Consider the following 14,470-nt stretch of genomic DNA (forward strand, 5'->3'; position numbering starts at 1 on the left):
GTTAGCATACTTTTATTTTTTTGAATCAGGCCAATATGTGTTTCTCTTTTAAAGTTTGGCATACAATCTAGAATCTTTAGGTAACCACTCTGGTGTTCTAAAAGTTTGACAATAGGATGTGTAGGTTTTAGCTGAAGAAAATTGTTGCTGCTTTTCTGTTGCTTTATTTTTCTTTCAAGAAAGCTGTGGATTATAGGTGGTATTTGATATCCCTGATCATATTGGCCATCCCTTAAAGCTTTTTCTACCACAGGTATCATAGTAATTACAGCTACACATTGTGACTTTTTCAGGATTGTCTGATTTCAACTAATTTTCCTCATGTCGTAAGTGCTTAAATACCCTAGCCATTTCAAAATGTGTAAAATTGCAAATGAATTGTGGTTTTATTTGTAAAAATAAGCAAATGCTAGACCTTTTCACCTAATAACTATACATCTTATATTTATGTGTATGTGGTACTTTTCTAGTTATAAAGCTATTCCTTTTCCCCTTCCTACAAATTAAATGTTAGTTTTCTCTGGGATCTATCTTTGGCCTTCTTTTAATGCTACTGTCTCTGAGTGATCTCATCCATGACTACATCTTCAGTCATTACCTGAACAATCAGCTCAAAAGTGAATTTTCTCTTCTTATCCCCAGATCTGCTCTTTTTTCACTAATTCTGATTTCTGTTAAATATCCCAATGCCCATGCAGGAAGTAAAAACAGAAACCTTGAAGTCATTCCTGACTTGTTTCTTACCCTCAGGTATAAGAGGGTTCTACATTAGATTGAGTCTACATTAGAAATCGCTTAATTTTCTTTAGTCTCACTGATACTGGGAATGCTTTTAGATCATGCATTTTATAGCTCTTCTCAATCCCATTTCAATAACTGCCTCACTGGTCTCTCACCTTCCTGTTTTATATCCCCTCAGACCATTTTCTACTCTCCAATTTTAAAAAATGTAAATATGCCCACTTCTTAACCCAGCTTGAAAACTTTCAATTACTCACTATTGCTTCTAAAATAAACATAAACTCTTTAGTAGGGCATATGAGATCAATGACATGCCTTTCTGGCTTTATTTGCATCTCTCTCATAAATTTCGATCTAGCTTTATTATACTACATATAGTTCCTCACTACTTTTCCATATTTATATCCTTTATTACTAAAATTCTGAGAACCAGCTCTGCTTTTCAGTGCCTTCATCATTTACTCTGTTGAATTATGTGATTTCTTTGTACTCCCAAAGCAAACATACAAACTATAAAAATTATTGTATTATATTGAAATTATAATATTGGCATGTCAGTTTCTAATCTGCAAACTTTGAACTTATGTTAAGGATAGTGCCTTATTCATGTGTGTGTTTTTAGTACTAACTCCAATACCTCAAACACAGTGAGGAAACCATAAATACTTATAGAATAAGTGAATGACTAGTAGATTACAGTCATTTTTTTACATACTTGAACACTTTTCTTACATTACCAATAAAAAATATTAGTTGTGTGTTTTGGGTTTTCTTGGTTCAGAAAATATAATAATTATAATGTTTACTTATCATTCCTGCATAATCTTTGTAGTGTGAAGTCACTAAAACGTTAAAGTTTTACCAATCAGAGCTTTTATTTTTTTAGTATTTAAAAAAATTGGTTACAGATGTGAAAGAACTTCACTTCTAAATTTTTCTTTCTCACTCAGAACCCTTTTTGTGAAGTTTTTGCTCTTGTTAACTAAGCAAGTTTTATAAAGAAATACTGAAAGGAACCCCTGTAAAGATCAGTTGAACTTCTTTAAGGCCCTTTTGATTAGAAGAAATAGCAAACTACTCAAATAAGCTAAAGCAGAAAGAGATAGAGGTATTATCAGGATGCAGAGTTACCCCATGGAGCTCAAAGGCAAAAAGTAGAGTTGAGCTTTACCAAGGACTAGAATTGGGATTTCTAAAGTTGACTGGAATCACAGCAGCACCTTTCTCAGTTTTTCCTTATGAGATCACTTGACTTCTTTGCTTTTCTTATTGTACCTGATTTATTATCCTCATTGTGTATAGAATTAGGATTTCCTGCTGTTCATACAAGATGAAACTTAGCCATCTGAGGGGCTGAGAGTTTATGTGTATTCCTAGTTCATGTGCTTATCCACATAACCAGCATCACTATATCAAAATCCTAGGTGAGAACTCTGATTGGCCCAGCTATAGAGGGAAATCTCTGAAGAAGGCATTAACCTGGAATGAATTACAGGAAAGTTACAGACTTTAGCACAAGCAATTAATTCCCCTTTCTAGATTCTTACTGAAAATATTATGAGAACATAAAACTGGGAAAACAGTGCATCAGTCCTAGAATTAAGGAAGGGTATTTGTCAAGAAATTTACAGGATCAGATTGATAATAAGACTCCTAAATCTAACAAACAGGATGTGAGGGCAATCTGGCTGCAATATCTGTCACCCCGCTGATCACTAGTGTTGATTCAGCTGATCTGGCTGGCTAGGTGGGTGTCCCCTTCCCTCACTGCTCCATGTGTATCCCTCCCAAAGCTGAGCACTCTGTCGAAGAGAACAACCTTCCCTGATATAGGAGAGGACCATTCTTCGGTCAAGGGTATGTGAGTAGCTGTGCTCCCCTGCTAGTACCTTCAAACAAGCTCTCAAAGTCTAGCTAACAGTTTTACTTTGAGTAGCTTGACTTCATGGAAAAGAAATAAACAATAGTTTCACCCTCACTAACTTGAAGGGGTGAGGCTTATAAGTAAGACTGTGGGGGAAATGAGTGGAAGATCCAACACTGCTAATTTCTTTTATTTTAAAACAGCTGTTGTGGGACAACCAAGAATTTATTAGGCTATTCCGGTGTGAAAAACTGGCCTTTCTTCTTCCATGACAGGGCTCTTCACTGATGTGGTGGGTATCACCACCAGCAAGGAACCCTGTAGTCCTGACTACAGTGCCATTTCTAAAAGTCATTGGATTATTTAATTTATAATGTAAATATGTATAAACTAAAATATTTGAGAAGTTGATTCTAACAGCACCTAAAATAGGAAGTGACTGGATCCATCTGTCTCCAGGAAAAAAAACAAAACAAAACAAAAAACCCTACCTTACTTGGGAGCATTTTTAAAGTTTTGAAAAGTTGCTCATAGTTTATGAATGAATAAACAAGAAAAGCAACAACATGGACCCTATAAAAGAGGTTATGTACCATTAAAGAATAAAATCATAGTCTTCAAAAGAAAGAAAATGAACTTATGTTTAGAAAATATTTGTTCAAGAGGGTGTAAACAAAAAATTACAGATAACATTTGTGTTAATTCTTAAAAATTTCACATGAACATGGAATCTGTGAAATAATACATGAAAGATAAGAAGATAAAACAAGAGACTATGATGAAAAGAGAGCTGGCTGAGAGTCAGGCAGGAATAAGAAGAAGCAATGATGTGATAAGAAAAGATGATAAGAAAATAAACCTGGCATTTGCAGAATATAAAGCTGCCTTATAGGCAGTAAAGAGCAGAATAACCACTGCAGGAAAGTAAATTATTGATGTGAAGAACTAGCCTGATAAACCCTACCAGAATGTAGGGGAAATTGACAAGATAAAAATTATGAGGAGAAAAATACATTAGATAAAAGTAGGACATCTACAAATTGAATAAATAGCATTCCCACAGAATAGATACGGTTAATAGAACAGAAGCAATAATCAAAAATATGATTTAGTAAACTTCTTAGTTGAAGAAAAACCCAAATTTGTAAATTTAAAGAGCTCATTGGGTCTTGACAAGATTAACAAAGACAACAGCATCTAAATATGTGCTGGTGAAAATTTTGAATTTCAAGGATAAAAAATGAATTCCATAAACATCCAGATCTCTTTGCATCTCACAGCCGTTTAACACAAAGCTTGTCCTATAAACAAAAAATCCAAAATTGGAGACTAGATAACTTGAAAATAATTCTAGGGCAAAAATTAATGAAGACACAACAGCGCCTTGAAATGCTAAATAAACTTTAATGAGCATCCCTTTAAGTGAATACCTGAATTTATGAGAATTAAAAGAAATTCCAGAGTGCAAAAAATGAAGTGGTAAATGAAAACCAGAGCTGTAAGTAGGAGCATACCTTGACTCCAGAGGAAATTTTCAAACCTTTGTGACCAAAGGGCTTTCATTTTAAACTGCCTTACAGGTATGGAAGACAAGTTCTTTGATCCATGCAATTTGGGATTTCTTAGACCCATATATAAAGCCCAGTTGGTTCCTCTAATGATTTTAACCTCAGTGAAAGCATGAATTAGAAAATAAAATCTCTCTACTGACACAGGAGAAAATAAGGAAGATTGTATTTCTTGGCTTGGTTTCCTGGGGGCAGAAGAGGATGCATGCACATGTGGGATTCCTCTGCAGAGAATTTGTACCTCCCTCAAGTAGATTTCAGGTTTTAATCTGTATTAATTGTATGATCTAGGAACTGCCAATAAAATGCATTATCAGAACAGTTCCAAGCTAGTAACATACATAGTACTGTACACCAGGCAGAAGGTAAAACAAAACTCTATACTGGGACATATCTTCAGGTCAAGCCCTACAGGTTTCTCATAGATAAAGCCCCACTGAACTTTGAGTTTACAATTCAAAAACAAAATAGACATAAACACACACACACACGCACGCATACACACATATTTACTACAAATGATATTCAGACACAACAGGATTAGACCCTCCCAAGAGTCTCAGATGGTAGAATTGTCACATACAGACTACCATTAAGATAACATAAGAAATAAATAATAAGAGAAAACATTATATGCACCTCTAATAGAGCCTCAAAATATATAAAACAAAATTAACGCATTTAAAAGAAGTTATACAAGATTTATAGCATTTAAATTTAATTCTTACCCAGTAATTGGAGAATACACAGAAATATATAGAATACTTAAAACTGATTATATGACTAAACATATTCCACAAATTTCAAAGAATTAATATACAGGCCATAGTCTCTGGCCACAAGACAATTAAGTTCAGTCAACAATAAAAGCTAACTAAACTAACAAACACACAAATGCATATATATTTGGAAACTTAAAAAATTCAAATAACTCACCAATCAAGAAAATTAACTCATAGTATAAATTTAAAATTCAACTATGTATCAAAACTTGGGTGCAGCCAAAGTGAATTTACAGGTAAAATTTTAAATGCCTAAATCAGGAAAGGAGAAAGACATTCATGATATAAGGAGACAAACAAGTTAGGAAAAGCACTTCATGGTTAATCAAAAGAAGAAAGAAACCAATAAAGACATGAGTAAAGGTCAGTGGAATAGAGAAGAAAGATAGACAAGAACCAAAGATTACTTCATGGAAAACTCTTTTTAAAGAATTGATTTGAACTATACCTAGTTAAGAAACTGAATCATAGTTAAAATCTTTATTCAAAACGTAAGAAAATTGAGACTGGACAGTTTTATATTCAAGTTCTAGGAAACATTTAAAGAACGAAAATTTCAATGTTTTATAAAATCTTCCAGATAATTTCAAAAGAGGAAATATTCTTAAATTTATTTATTGAGTCTAATATAGTTTTACAAGTATGGGAAAAGATTAGTGAAAAACATTTTCTCTGAAGTTAGGAATAGGAAAAGGATGCCCACAGTCATTGTTTCTGTACATCATTGCACTGTTAGTCATAATCTGCACAGTAAGACAGGAAAAAAATGGAGAGAACAAAATTGTCATTATTTACAGATGATGTGTCATTGTCTACACAGAAAATTCCAGAGAATCTTCCAATGTAATTTTAGAATTGATAAGAGAGTCTGGCAAGATTGCCACATATAAGAAGATCAATATATAAGCGTCAGCAATGTTCTGTACATCAGCAACAAATAGAAAATGAAAAATCTCCCTTTTCCAACAGTAAACAAAACTTTAAAGAACCTAGGAATAAATATGATAAAAGAGTAATAAGACCTTAAGGGAAAAATTATAAAATTCTACTGAGAGATGTTTACCTGATCTTTAACAAGAAGATATGATTTCATACCCATTGAATTAGGAAAGTTTAACATAAACATACTTTGTTGAGGATATGGGCCATCAAGGATGTAGTGGAAATATAAATTGACACAACCATTTATTGAATAACAAATATTATATCTATGTTGATAATGTACATTCCCTATCATCTAGGGATTCACTCCTAGCTCCCTACTATCTGGCAATGAGTCAGAATATTTGAATTCAGAACTGTCTGGAAAATCTTTGACATATGATTGTGGTATATATACTATTTATGAGAAAAAAGCCTCAGTGAACAATTAAGGAAGTAAATCACATTTCGAAGAACACTTCAAAGGTTTCCTGGGTCATTATAAATTTAGTTTAATTTTTCCTTACAAAACTATGGGAAACATTTCCAATCAAACTTAGCTTGGATGGCCCAGATAGAGAACAAGTTGGGAGAGAAAGCATGAATGTGTGATTAGATGGAGCATATCCATCTGTCTTTATAGATACAAGCTGAACAGGTTAATGTATTTCTTTGCAGAATTTGATTATTTAAATACATATGTCTCATAAAAAGTTTTTATTTTTTCTATATAAAAACTAATAAAAGTTTTCATTTTTTCACAGTTTAGTGAGTCAATTATACTGTTCACTTGTAACCAAGACTTGATAAAGAATTAACTAATAGTAAAGCATACAGAGAGGAAGGAAAAGAGAGTAAAATAAACACTGTAACAGGCAATGCAGCTTTTATTGTCTATTAAATTTATAAATACTCATGTGTGACTTTATTCTTTATGGAAGGAAATCTTAGAAATCAAAAGTAGGCATGGCATGGTCCTATCCAATAAACCGTACAAATACAAATTGCAGAAGTTATTTTTGTTCCTACTATCATTTTTAAGGCTATAGTGAATTTGCTTTGAATGAACATTTTAGAATATCATAGAGCAAATAAAGTGTCCCTTCAGCAAAGTTAACACAATTATCCTTCAGATTAAGGGGATAGAATATGATATTTGTTAACACATTTCCAGAGTACAGTTTTGGTCAGTTAAAAATATATGTAAACCCAAAGAATTTGTTGTAATCCTTATATAAAATATTTTTTAATATGTATGCCCAAGTATTTTTTCATTCTATTTCTATGTGTAATATATTAGTGAATGTATATGGGTGGGTAACTTCTTGTACGTTATTTTATATGTTATTTAATCTGTTTATTCTTTTTGATCAAGCACGCAAATCATCAGATGCATCTGGTAGGAAACCACTTTTTATAGAATAATTCTGTTACTTTGTTATAAGCTGGATTTTTATGAAGTATTTTGTGGCAATTAGAAATTTTACTGTTTATTTAGTTTTTCCTTGAGTTCTATTTAATGAAAATATTTGTACTACCGTGTGTTTATGTGGAGAGGAGGAGGGTATTCTTAGAAATAACAAATATAGAGCTTTAATGAGGTGGATGTTTGAAGTAGTGGTGGCAGAAGACAGACTAATATTTCCTCTAGATTTACACTTTTCCAGAGATTTTGGAAGAGATTGTACTCTTCTGTTATTTGTTGATAGAACTTGGTATTTTCATAGGTAATTTGCCTCAGTTTTTATCCTGTTTTATGCTTTCTGACCTATAATAAATAACCCTTAAATAGAATAGTGCTTTACTAGGGTAAAGGAGGGAGATGAAAATAATTTAATTACAAAAATTAGGAGGCACATGAAATATAATCTGTTTAGTAAGAAATTTTTTAATTTGTCATTACAAAAAAGATACCATTAAAAAACATAAAACTGTTTATAGTACCTAATAATTGCTCTTTTCCTAATAGAAATTTTTAGAAGAATAGGCCTTTCCCTTATTCCCTACGTAGATAGCCATCAAGGTTTAAAATATTCAGGCCTCTAACCCTCATTATCCCTCATTATTTCTTCTGGCTCCCCTCTCCTTTACCAGTGATCTTGCCTTCTATTTCTCAGAAGAAATAGTGTGTAGCAACTGTGAACTAAGTCAGTTTACTCCCCTTCCTTCCCATATGTTAAAAAGCAACACCATGACAAATAAGTACCTCCATATTGGGCACCTGCTTGCGTGTGCGTGTCACCTCCCACTGCTGTTGTACACTTATGCCCTATGCTCCAGCTATTATTACAAGTTGGTCGCCATTTCCCGGAGAAACCATGCTCTTCCTCCATGCCTTTTATACATTATCATCTCAGCCTAGGATGTCTTCTTCCCCAACCCTATCTGCCAGAGGAACTCTTTATTCTTCAAGATTCAGCTCAAATGATCTGTCCTCTATTATGCTTTACCTTACTATCTAAGAATTTCCTCTTTCAAGCTCTTGTAGCACCTTATAATTGCCTTCGTTGTAGTCCTAGTCCATTCTATTATAATGATTAAGCTATTTCCTCTTTAGCTTCTCATCTCTTTAACAGTGGAGATATGTTTGTTCTTTGTAGTACTCAGAGTCTAGCTTAGTATCTGACCTCACTAAGTGGTGATTGTTAAACCAGCACCAAGGAAGTGGAATGCCTGAAAGACACTGATGTCTCTCAGAAAGAAATAAACAAGGTGTAGTAATTTATAGTGTCTTCCCTACAGTAGATCTTGACTGAATAACAGAAATCCAGAGATGGTATTGCAGTAGTTACAGGACATGTATTTCAATATCATCTTCTTAATATTACTAGCCCTGTTATGAGGACTTAAAGTTTTTGTTACTTATTGTTTTAAGGAAAATTAGAATGTTATTGATTTTGGTTACTAAACAATAGTTACTGATTTTATTTCCTTACCGTTTAATTTTTAAATAACTTATTTGAATACATGCAGTCAATTGAGTTTCTTACATTAACATTTTATTTCTGTATATAACATTGTGGGGAAATTTTCATAGGTGACTTCATGATAATATGTTATTTTTATGAGTAAAATTTAATCATTGTTTAATTTATTTTTTGAACACAAGCTTGCTCCTCTTCAGATATATCTGGTAGGCAACTACTTTTTAATAAAACAAATGTTACCTTTAAGACTTTTTATTCAGTTCCTTGTAAGTTTCTTAATTCTCTTCATAAAGTTATATATATATATATATATATATATATATATTTTTTTTTTTTTTTTTTTTTTTTTTAAAAAGATGACCGGTAAGGGGATCTTAACCCTTGACTTGGTGTTGTCAGCACCACGCTCAGCCAGTGAGCGAACCGGCCATCCCTATATGGGATCCGAACCCGGGGCCTTGGTGTTATCAGCACCACACTCTCCCGAGTGAGCCACGGGTTGGCCCCCATAAAGTTATATTTTTATTAAGAATATTGAGTTAATGAAATATTTGAGTTGATGAAGTAAATGGTTTATTTTTATGTTGGGTTTTATCTACAGATTGATTTATATTGGTTTCTTGTGTGATATTTGACAAACAATAAATACAGCACCATGAAGCAGTGGAAGTTGTACAGGGTAGCAGAAGACACATTAATACACACCACTTAAATTAGATAACCCAGGTTAATGAGTCTTTGTTTGTTTTTTTAAGTATACTGTTGTAAATTTTAAACAAAATAGCTAATATTTTAATTGGGTATTTACCCTAGGAAGTTTTCTTCTATTTTGTTCTATTTTTTTGTTTCCTATTTTTCTGACATAAGTTGAATAAAAGTTAAATAGAGTTGAGCTTTTACTGTAAAAGGGAGGTGAACTTTATCTCATTACAAGGAGACTGGAGAACTCAGCATCAAAGGCAGTTACAATCGATTTTTAAGTTAAAATAGATTTATAAACTCTTCTTACAAAATATGAGTGATAACCTCTTTTCAGAATTGGAAAATGGCATATTAAAACTAACAACATGCTCTTTTTGTGATAACCAGTAACCTACTATATCCAACAGAGCTCCCAAAAATGCCTAATAAATAAATTTACTAAATGTTATTAGTGAAACATTCTTATTCATTGTAGAATTATTTGAAGTATATGGATTAAAGTTATGCCATATTTGAAATTTTTAGTCAATGTTTAGATGGCTAAAATGTGTAATATGAACTTTGTAATCTGATTTTCAAATTATATCCTGTGTATAAATACATGAAAAAATATTTGGAGGGAATAAGAATGAAATTGTGTTTTTATGAATTTGTAGAAATGAATAAAATTATCTCTCTTTTTTCTTTCTTTATCTCGTGAATGTTGGTGAATGTTTCTGCAAACAAACCTTGGGTGAACATATAGATTCCTTTGGTATGCTCTTTTCCTTTAGAATGCAATGTGATAGACTCTTTAAATGATACAAACTGAAGAGAAATTTATTTGGAAAATAAATAAAAGTGAAAAGTATGCTCCTGGGAAGAAGTTGAGTTAATTTTTGGTCTGTCCTTCTCATTTTTGTAATACCTAGTTTGCTCCATTATTGACTGAGACAGAACAAAATATATTTGCAAAAAAAGCCTTTTTAGGTATTTTTTCTTAAGGAAAGTTATTAATCACTGTTAGGTGCTTTGGAGATAGGTACCCATGATCACACAGCTAAGCAATATTAGAGCTAATATTCTAACTCACATGTGCCAAGCTCTAAAATCTTTGGCTGTTTCAGGATATCATAATGGTTTAAATGGTAAAATATAGATATGACTCATACATTACGACACAACAGTAAAACTAAAAAATTGAAAACTTCAAAGTATATGCTTTATGGGAAATCTGGATTGAATGTGGTGCAATGTTTGAATCTGGCTGTCTCTTCCACCTCTTGATTTATTAATTAGCTGCCAATACCTTTTGTCAGTGGATATAAATTTTTTAAATAACCAGGGAAAAGCATTAAGAAGTTAAATCCACCACTGTCTAAAAATAATAAAACTCAAAGCAAATATGTGTGGTTCTGGATTGCCTATTGTTTTAGCGTTCTTCATAATCCAGTTTATTTTGAAGTATTTTATTTTGGTAATTTCATTTTGTTATTTATACTTATAAAAGGTATATTTTGGTTAACATATTTTTAAAAAGTTAAAACATACCTTCAAATCTAAATAGTGCACACATAAACTAGAGATTTCATGTGTGTACATATTTTTATATGACAGAAAATGTTTCAGAGGCAGAGTTTTCTTCATGGAACTGTTTAATAACATTATAATTTATGCTCAACCTTACTCTAAAAGGAAATCCCTTTACATATTGAAATAATTCACAAAATTTAATATCTTTGATTAATACCCATTTTTGATAATTTGTACATAAGACCTTTATGAGAATTGTTACTTACTTTCTATATTATTACTTGACAGTAAATTCAAAATATTGATGAGTACAGAGAATATTTCAAAAATTTTTCTGAATATCTGTTAGTGAATAAAATTACATAGTACTTGAAACTTTTCTTTTAGCTCATTACCAAGCAAGGAAAAGGAATTTTTTTTTCCAACTTACCATCTTTGGCAAATACTGCTAGTCCTTCCTTTGACCAGTTAACTTTTTTCTTAATTCCAAATCCACATAGCATAAAGTGACAGGAGAATCTGAAACCGGATGTTAGGGATGTTTTTTGCATTCTCTGATTATCTCTTCCTTGTCTCTAAATTACTTATCCTAATGCAGGCATCTGGAGAATTTATACCACAACTTGATATGCAAGTTATCTATAAATAAAATATAACTAAAACTATTTTCAGAAGAAATTAAAGGTATATTTTGGGAATCACAAGTGGTTTCTTAAAAGCCACAGTTGCACTTTTCAGTAAATTATATTTTTAATTTATTTTATAGCCTTCTTTCCAAGATATATATGTCTGCTCCATGCAAAAATATAAAACCACTCTTTTTCAGTTGTAATTAGTACAATAACTTTAAGACGCAGGATGACTTAAACCATCCTAAAATCAAAAAAAAAAAAAAAAAGTAAGAATTTTCCACCAGGAGGAATTAGATAATATTTGGATTATTGGGTACAATTATTTGATTCATTGTTTTGATGCATAAGATTTCCAAACAATGGAAAGATTCTAATTTAAAAAATTATTTTCCTAAGATTTTTTAAAAGGGTTTTTGAGAGTATTTTACAGCAAAATACTAATGACAATTTATAAAAAGTAGTAAAATAATATCTTCAGAAATTCATACTCTAGTTTTACTTAAAAACTTATATCTGTGTTTGATGCCTGTCATCATCTTTTTGAAATCTCAAAACATTTAAAATACCATCAGCCTTTTTGGTTAATAACAGTGTTTTGCCAAAGGTACTACATTGAGGAAAAAGGAGGAAATAACTATGTGTATCTTAAAATACCTCACTTAAATACGACTATATCATTAGCGATCTTAAAGAATTTGTGAGCCCCTCACTTCCATTTTTAATTCTGTCTTTTCATCATGATCGTCATCACTCTCTGTATTTCTGAAATAATTGCCATTGTGCCACTCCAAGTTCACTTTTTACTATTACAACATTATTTAAATCGTATTTTATTGGTCATTTTTTTCTTTAATTATAGATTCAAATAGAGAAATAGTGAAAACTTTCTGAACAAAAAGAAAAACTAAAATAATTACTTCTTATGTAGTCAGGTTGTATTCTCATACCTAACTATAAGAACAAGAATACATTTTTAGTAATGCCACTTTATCTCTTTGAAATTTTTTCCTATTATTTGTTTTTTAATACCTTAAGATTTTGTAAACAGAAGTCATTGTTAATAACTTTGTGGGAAGACAATGAAAAGGGGGAATACTTTTAAATGATTCATTTAATTAACAAATTTAAAACTTCAAACCACAGCTCTATAAAATAATGTGGCTATTATTGATTAATATATAAACACCTGGTTTTGAATTGCTTTACTTTCGGGTACATTTTGAATTAGGCATTCAGACATTTAGTCTTTGTTCCAAATTTAGAACGATATTTTTAAGCTGTGGATTTTTTATTGGTAATATTTTGTTCTGTTTTGTTTTTAAGTCTTTGTGGGTATTCTTTATGTGTTAGTCTTTATGTGTTAGTCTGTGGTTTTTCCTTTTCTCTCTAACGTTAGTAGAGAGGACACAAATCTAATGACATGAATCCTTTTTCCTGAAAACAGCCCTTTATCAAAATGAATTATTTTTAAAACTCCACAAATCAACAGGTTCATGTTCTCTGGATGTTTTTAGTTCTTGTGTTTAAAGCCTCTGTTAATATCACTGTTGGCTTATTTACAATCACTATTTTGTCCTAGATTGATTTCCAACTTTTTTACATTACTTTCAGGTATGTTTTCAGGAACAATATTTTTGTTATTAGATTTGAAGTTATCAAAGTGATCTCCATATAGAACAATGTTAGAGGTTCTTAGAAATTTGATAAAGTATTGCTTCTTGTGTGGAGACACTAAATAGCTTTCTAGTATATTATGGTGGTTAATATACATCTTATTACAGCAATAGTTGACATGAGTCTTTTTTAAAAGCAAGAATATTTATATATAATATAAAATATGTGTAATATATTCTCATATTTAATGTAAATTTTCTTACAAGACAAAATTTGTTTTTATATGTATTTTCAGTGAAAGAGTTTCTAGCCAAAGCCAAAGAAGACTTTCTGAAAAAATGGGAGAATCCTCCTCCGGTAAGGAAATACTTAATTTTTTCTACAATTTAAAAATCCCATGTTAAGTAAAATCATGATTCTTCCCTAAATAATTTACTACTTGAGAATTTTAATTTTCAACTGGCATTAGTAAACAAAAGCTTAAAATGGGAATTTTAGCATAATGTTATGTTTTGTTAATTAATAATAATTAATTTTATGTATACATAAACTGGAGAAGGAACTAATTTCCAATATAATACCTGACTATAAATTTTGATACTAATACCAAGTTGATATAAATTCTTGATATTTTCTAATATTAATTTAAAATTATGCCTATTATGAAGAGTCCTATTGTGCAATTTCAAATTCTTAATCATAAGTACCTGACTTTTGGCAACATATCAAGTACAAATGGATCCTTTCATCAGTATTTTGACGGGGTAATTTCTATATAATTTAAGTACTTTAGATCTTAACTATGATCTAAAAACTGTATTTAAAAAGATCCATCTGTACTTTCCAAAAAAATCTTTTTGGAGTTGGAAATAATTAGTGAACATTAATTGTAAATTCAATTCTGGAAGTCTTTTTTTCCTAGCACAAAAAAGATTTTAAGTATTTTTTACTAAATAATTCTAAACAAATGTTTTATGAAGATGCCATTATTACCAAGATATACAGCATGACCTACAATTTAAAACATAAGTCACAGAAATTAGACATTGTAATTACAAAATGTTACACATTGGATAACATGAAACATTAAGAGAGGTGAGGAAGATGGCATATTTTTTATTATACAAAGAAAAGAATTGACTAGCAAAAAGAGATGATCTGTTGTCCATTAATGAAGTTTGTTTCCATTATTTGATTGGGACTATAT

General features: G+C 31.1%; 1 protein-coding gene across 1 annotated transcript in view; it reads left to right on the plus strand.

Moving 5' to 3' along the window:
• Positions 1-14,470, plus strand: part of PRKACB (protein kinase cAMP-activated catalytic subunit beta) — a 144,867-nt gene that overhangs the window by 91,081 nt on the left and 39,316 nt on the right. The window contains exon 2 of the mRNA XM_063104349.1: positions 13,559-13,620. Within this exon, the coding sequence (XP_062960419.1) occupies positions 13,559-13,620 (62 nt within the window). The remainder of the gene's footprint in view (positions 1-13,558; positions 13,621-14,470) is intronic.

Source organism: Cynocephalus volans, chromosome 8, assembly GCF_027409185.1.
Source record: "Cynocephalus volans isolate mCynVol1 chromosome 8, mCynVol1.pri, whole genome shotgun sequence".
NCBI lineage: Eukaryota > Metazoa > Chordata > Mammalia > Dermoptera > Cynocephalidae > Cynocephalus > Cynocephalus volans.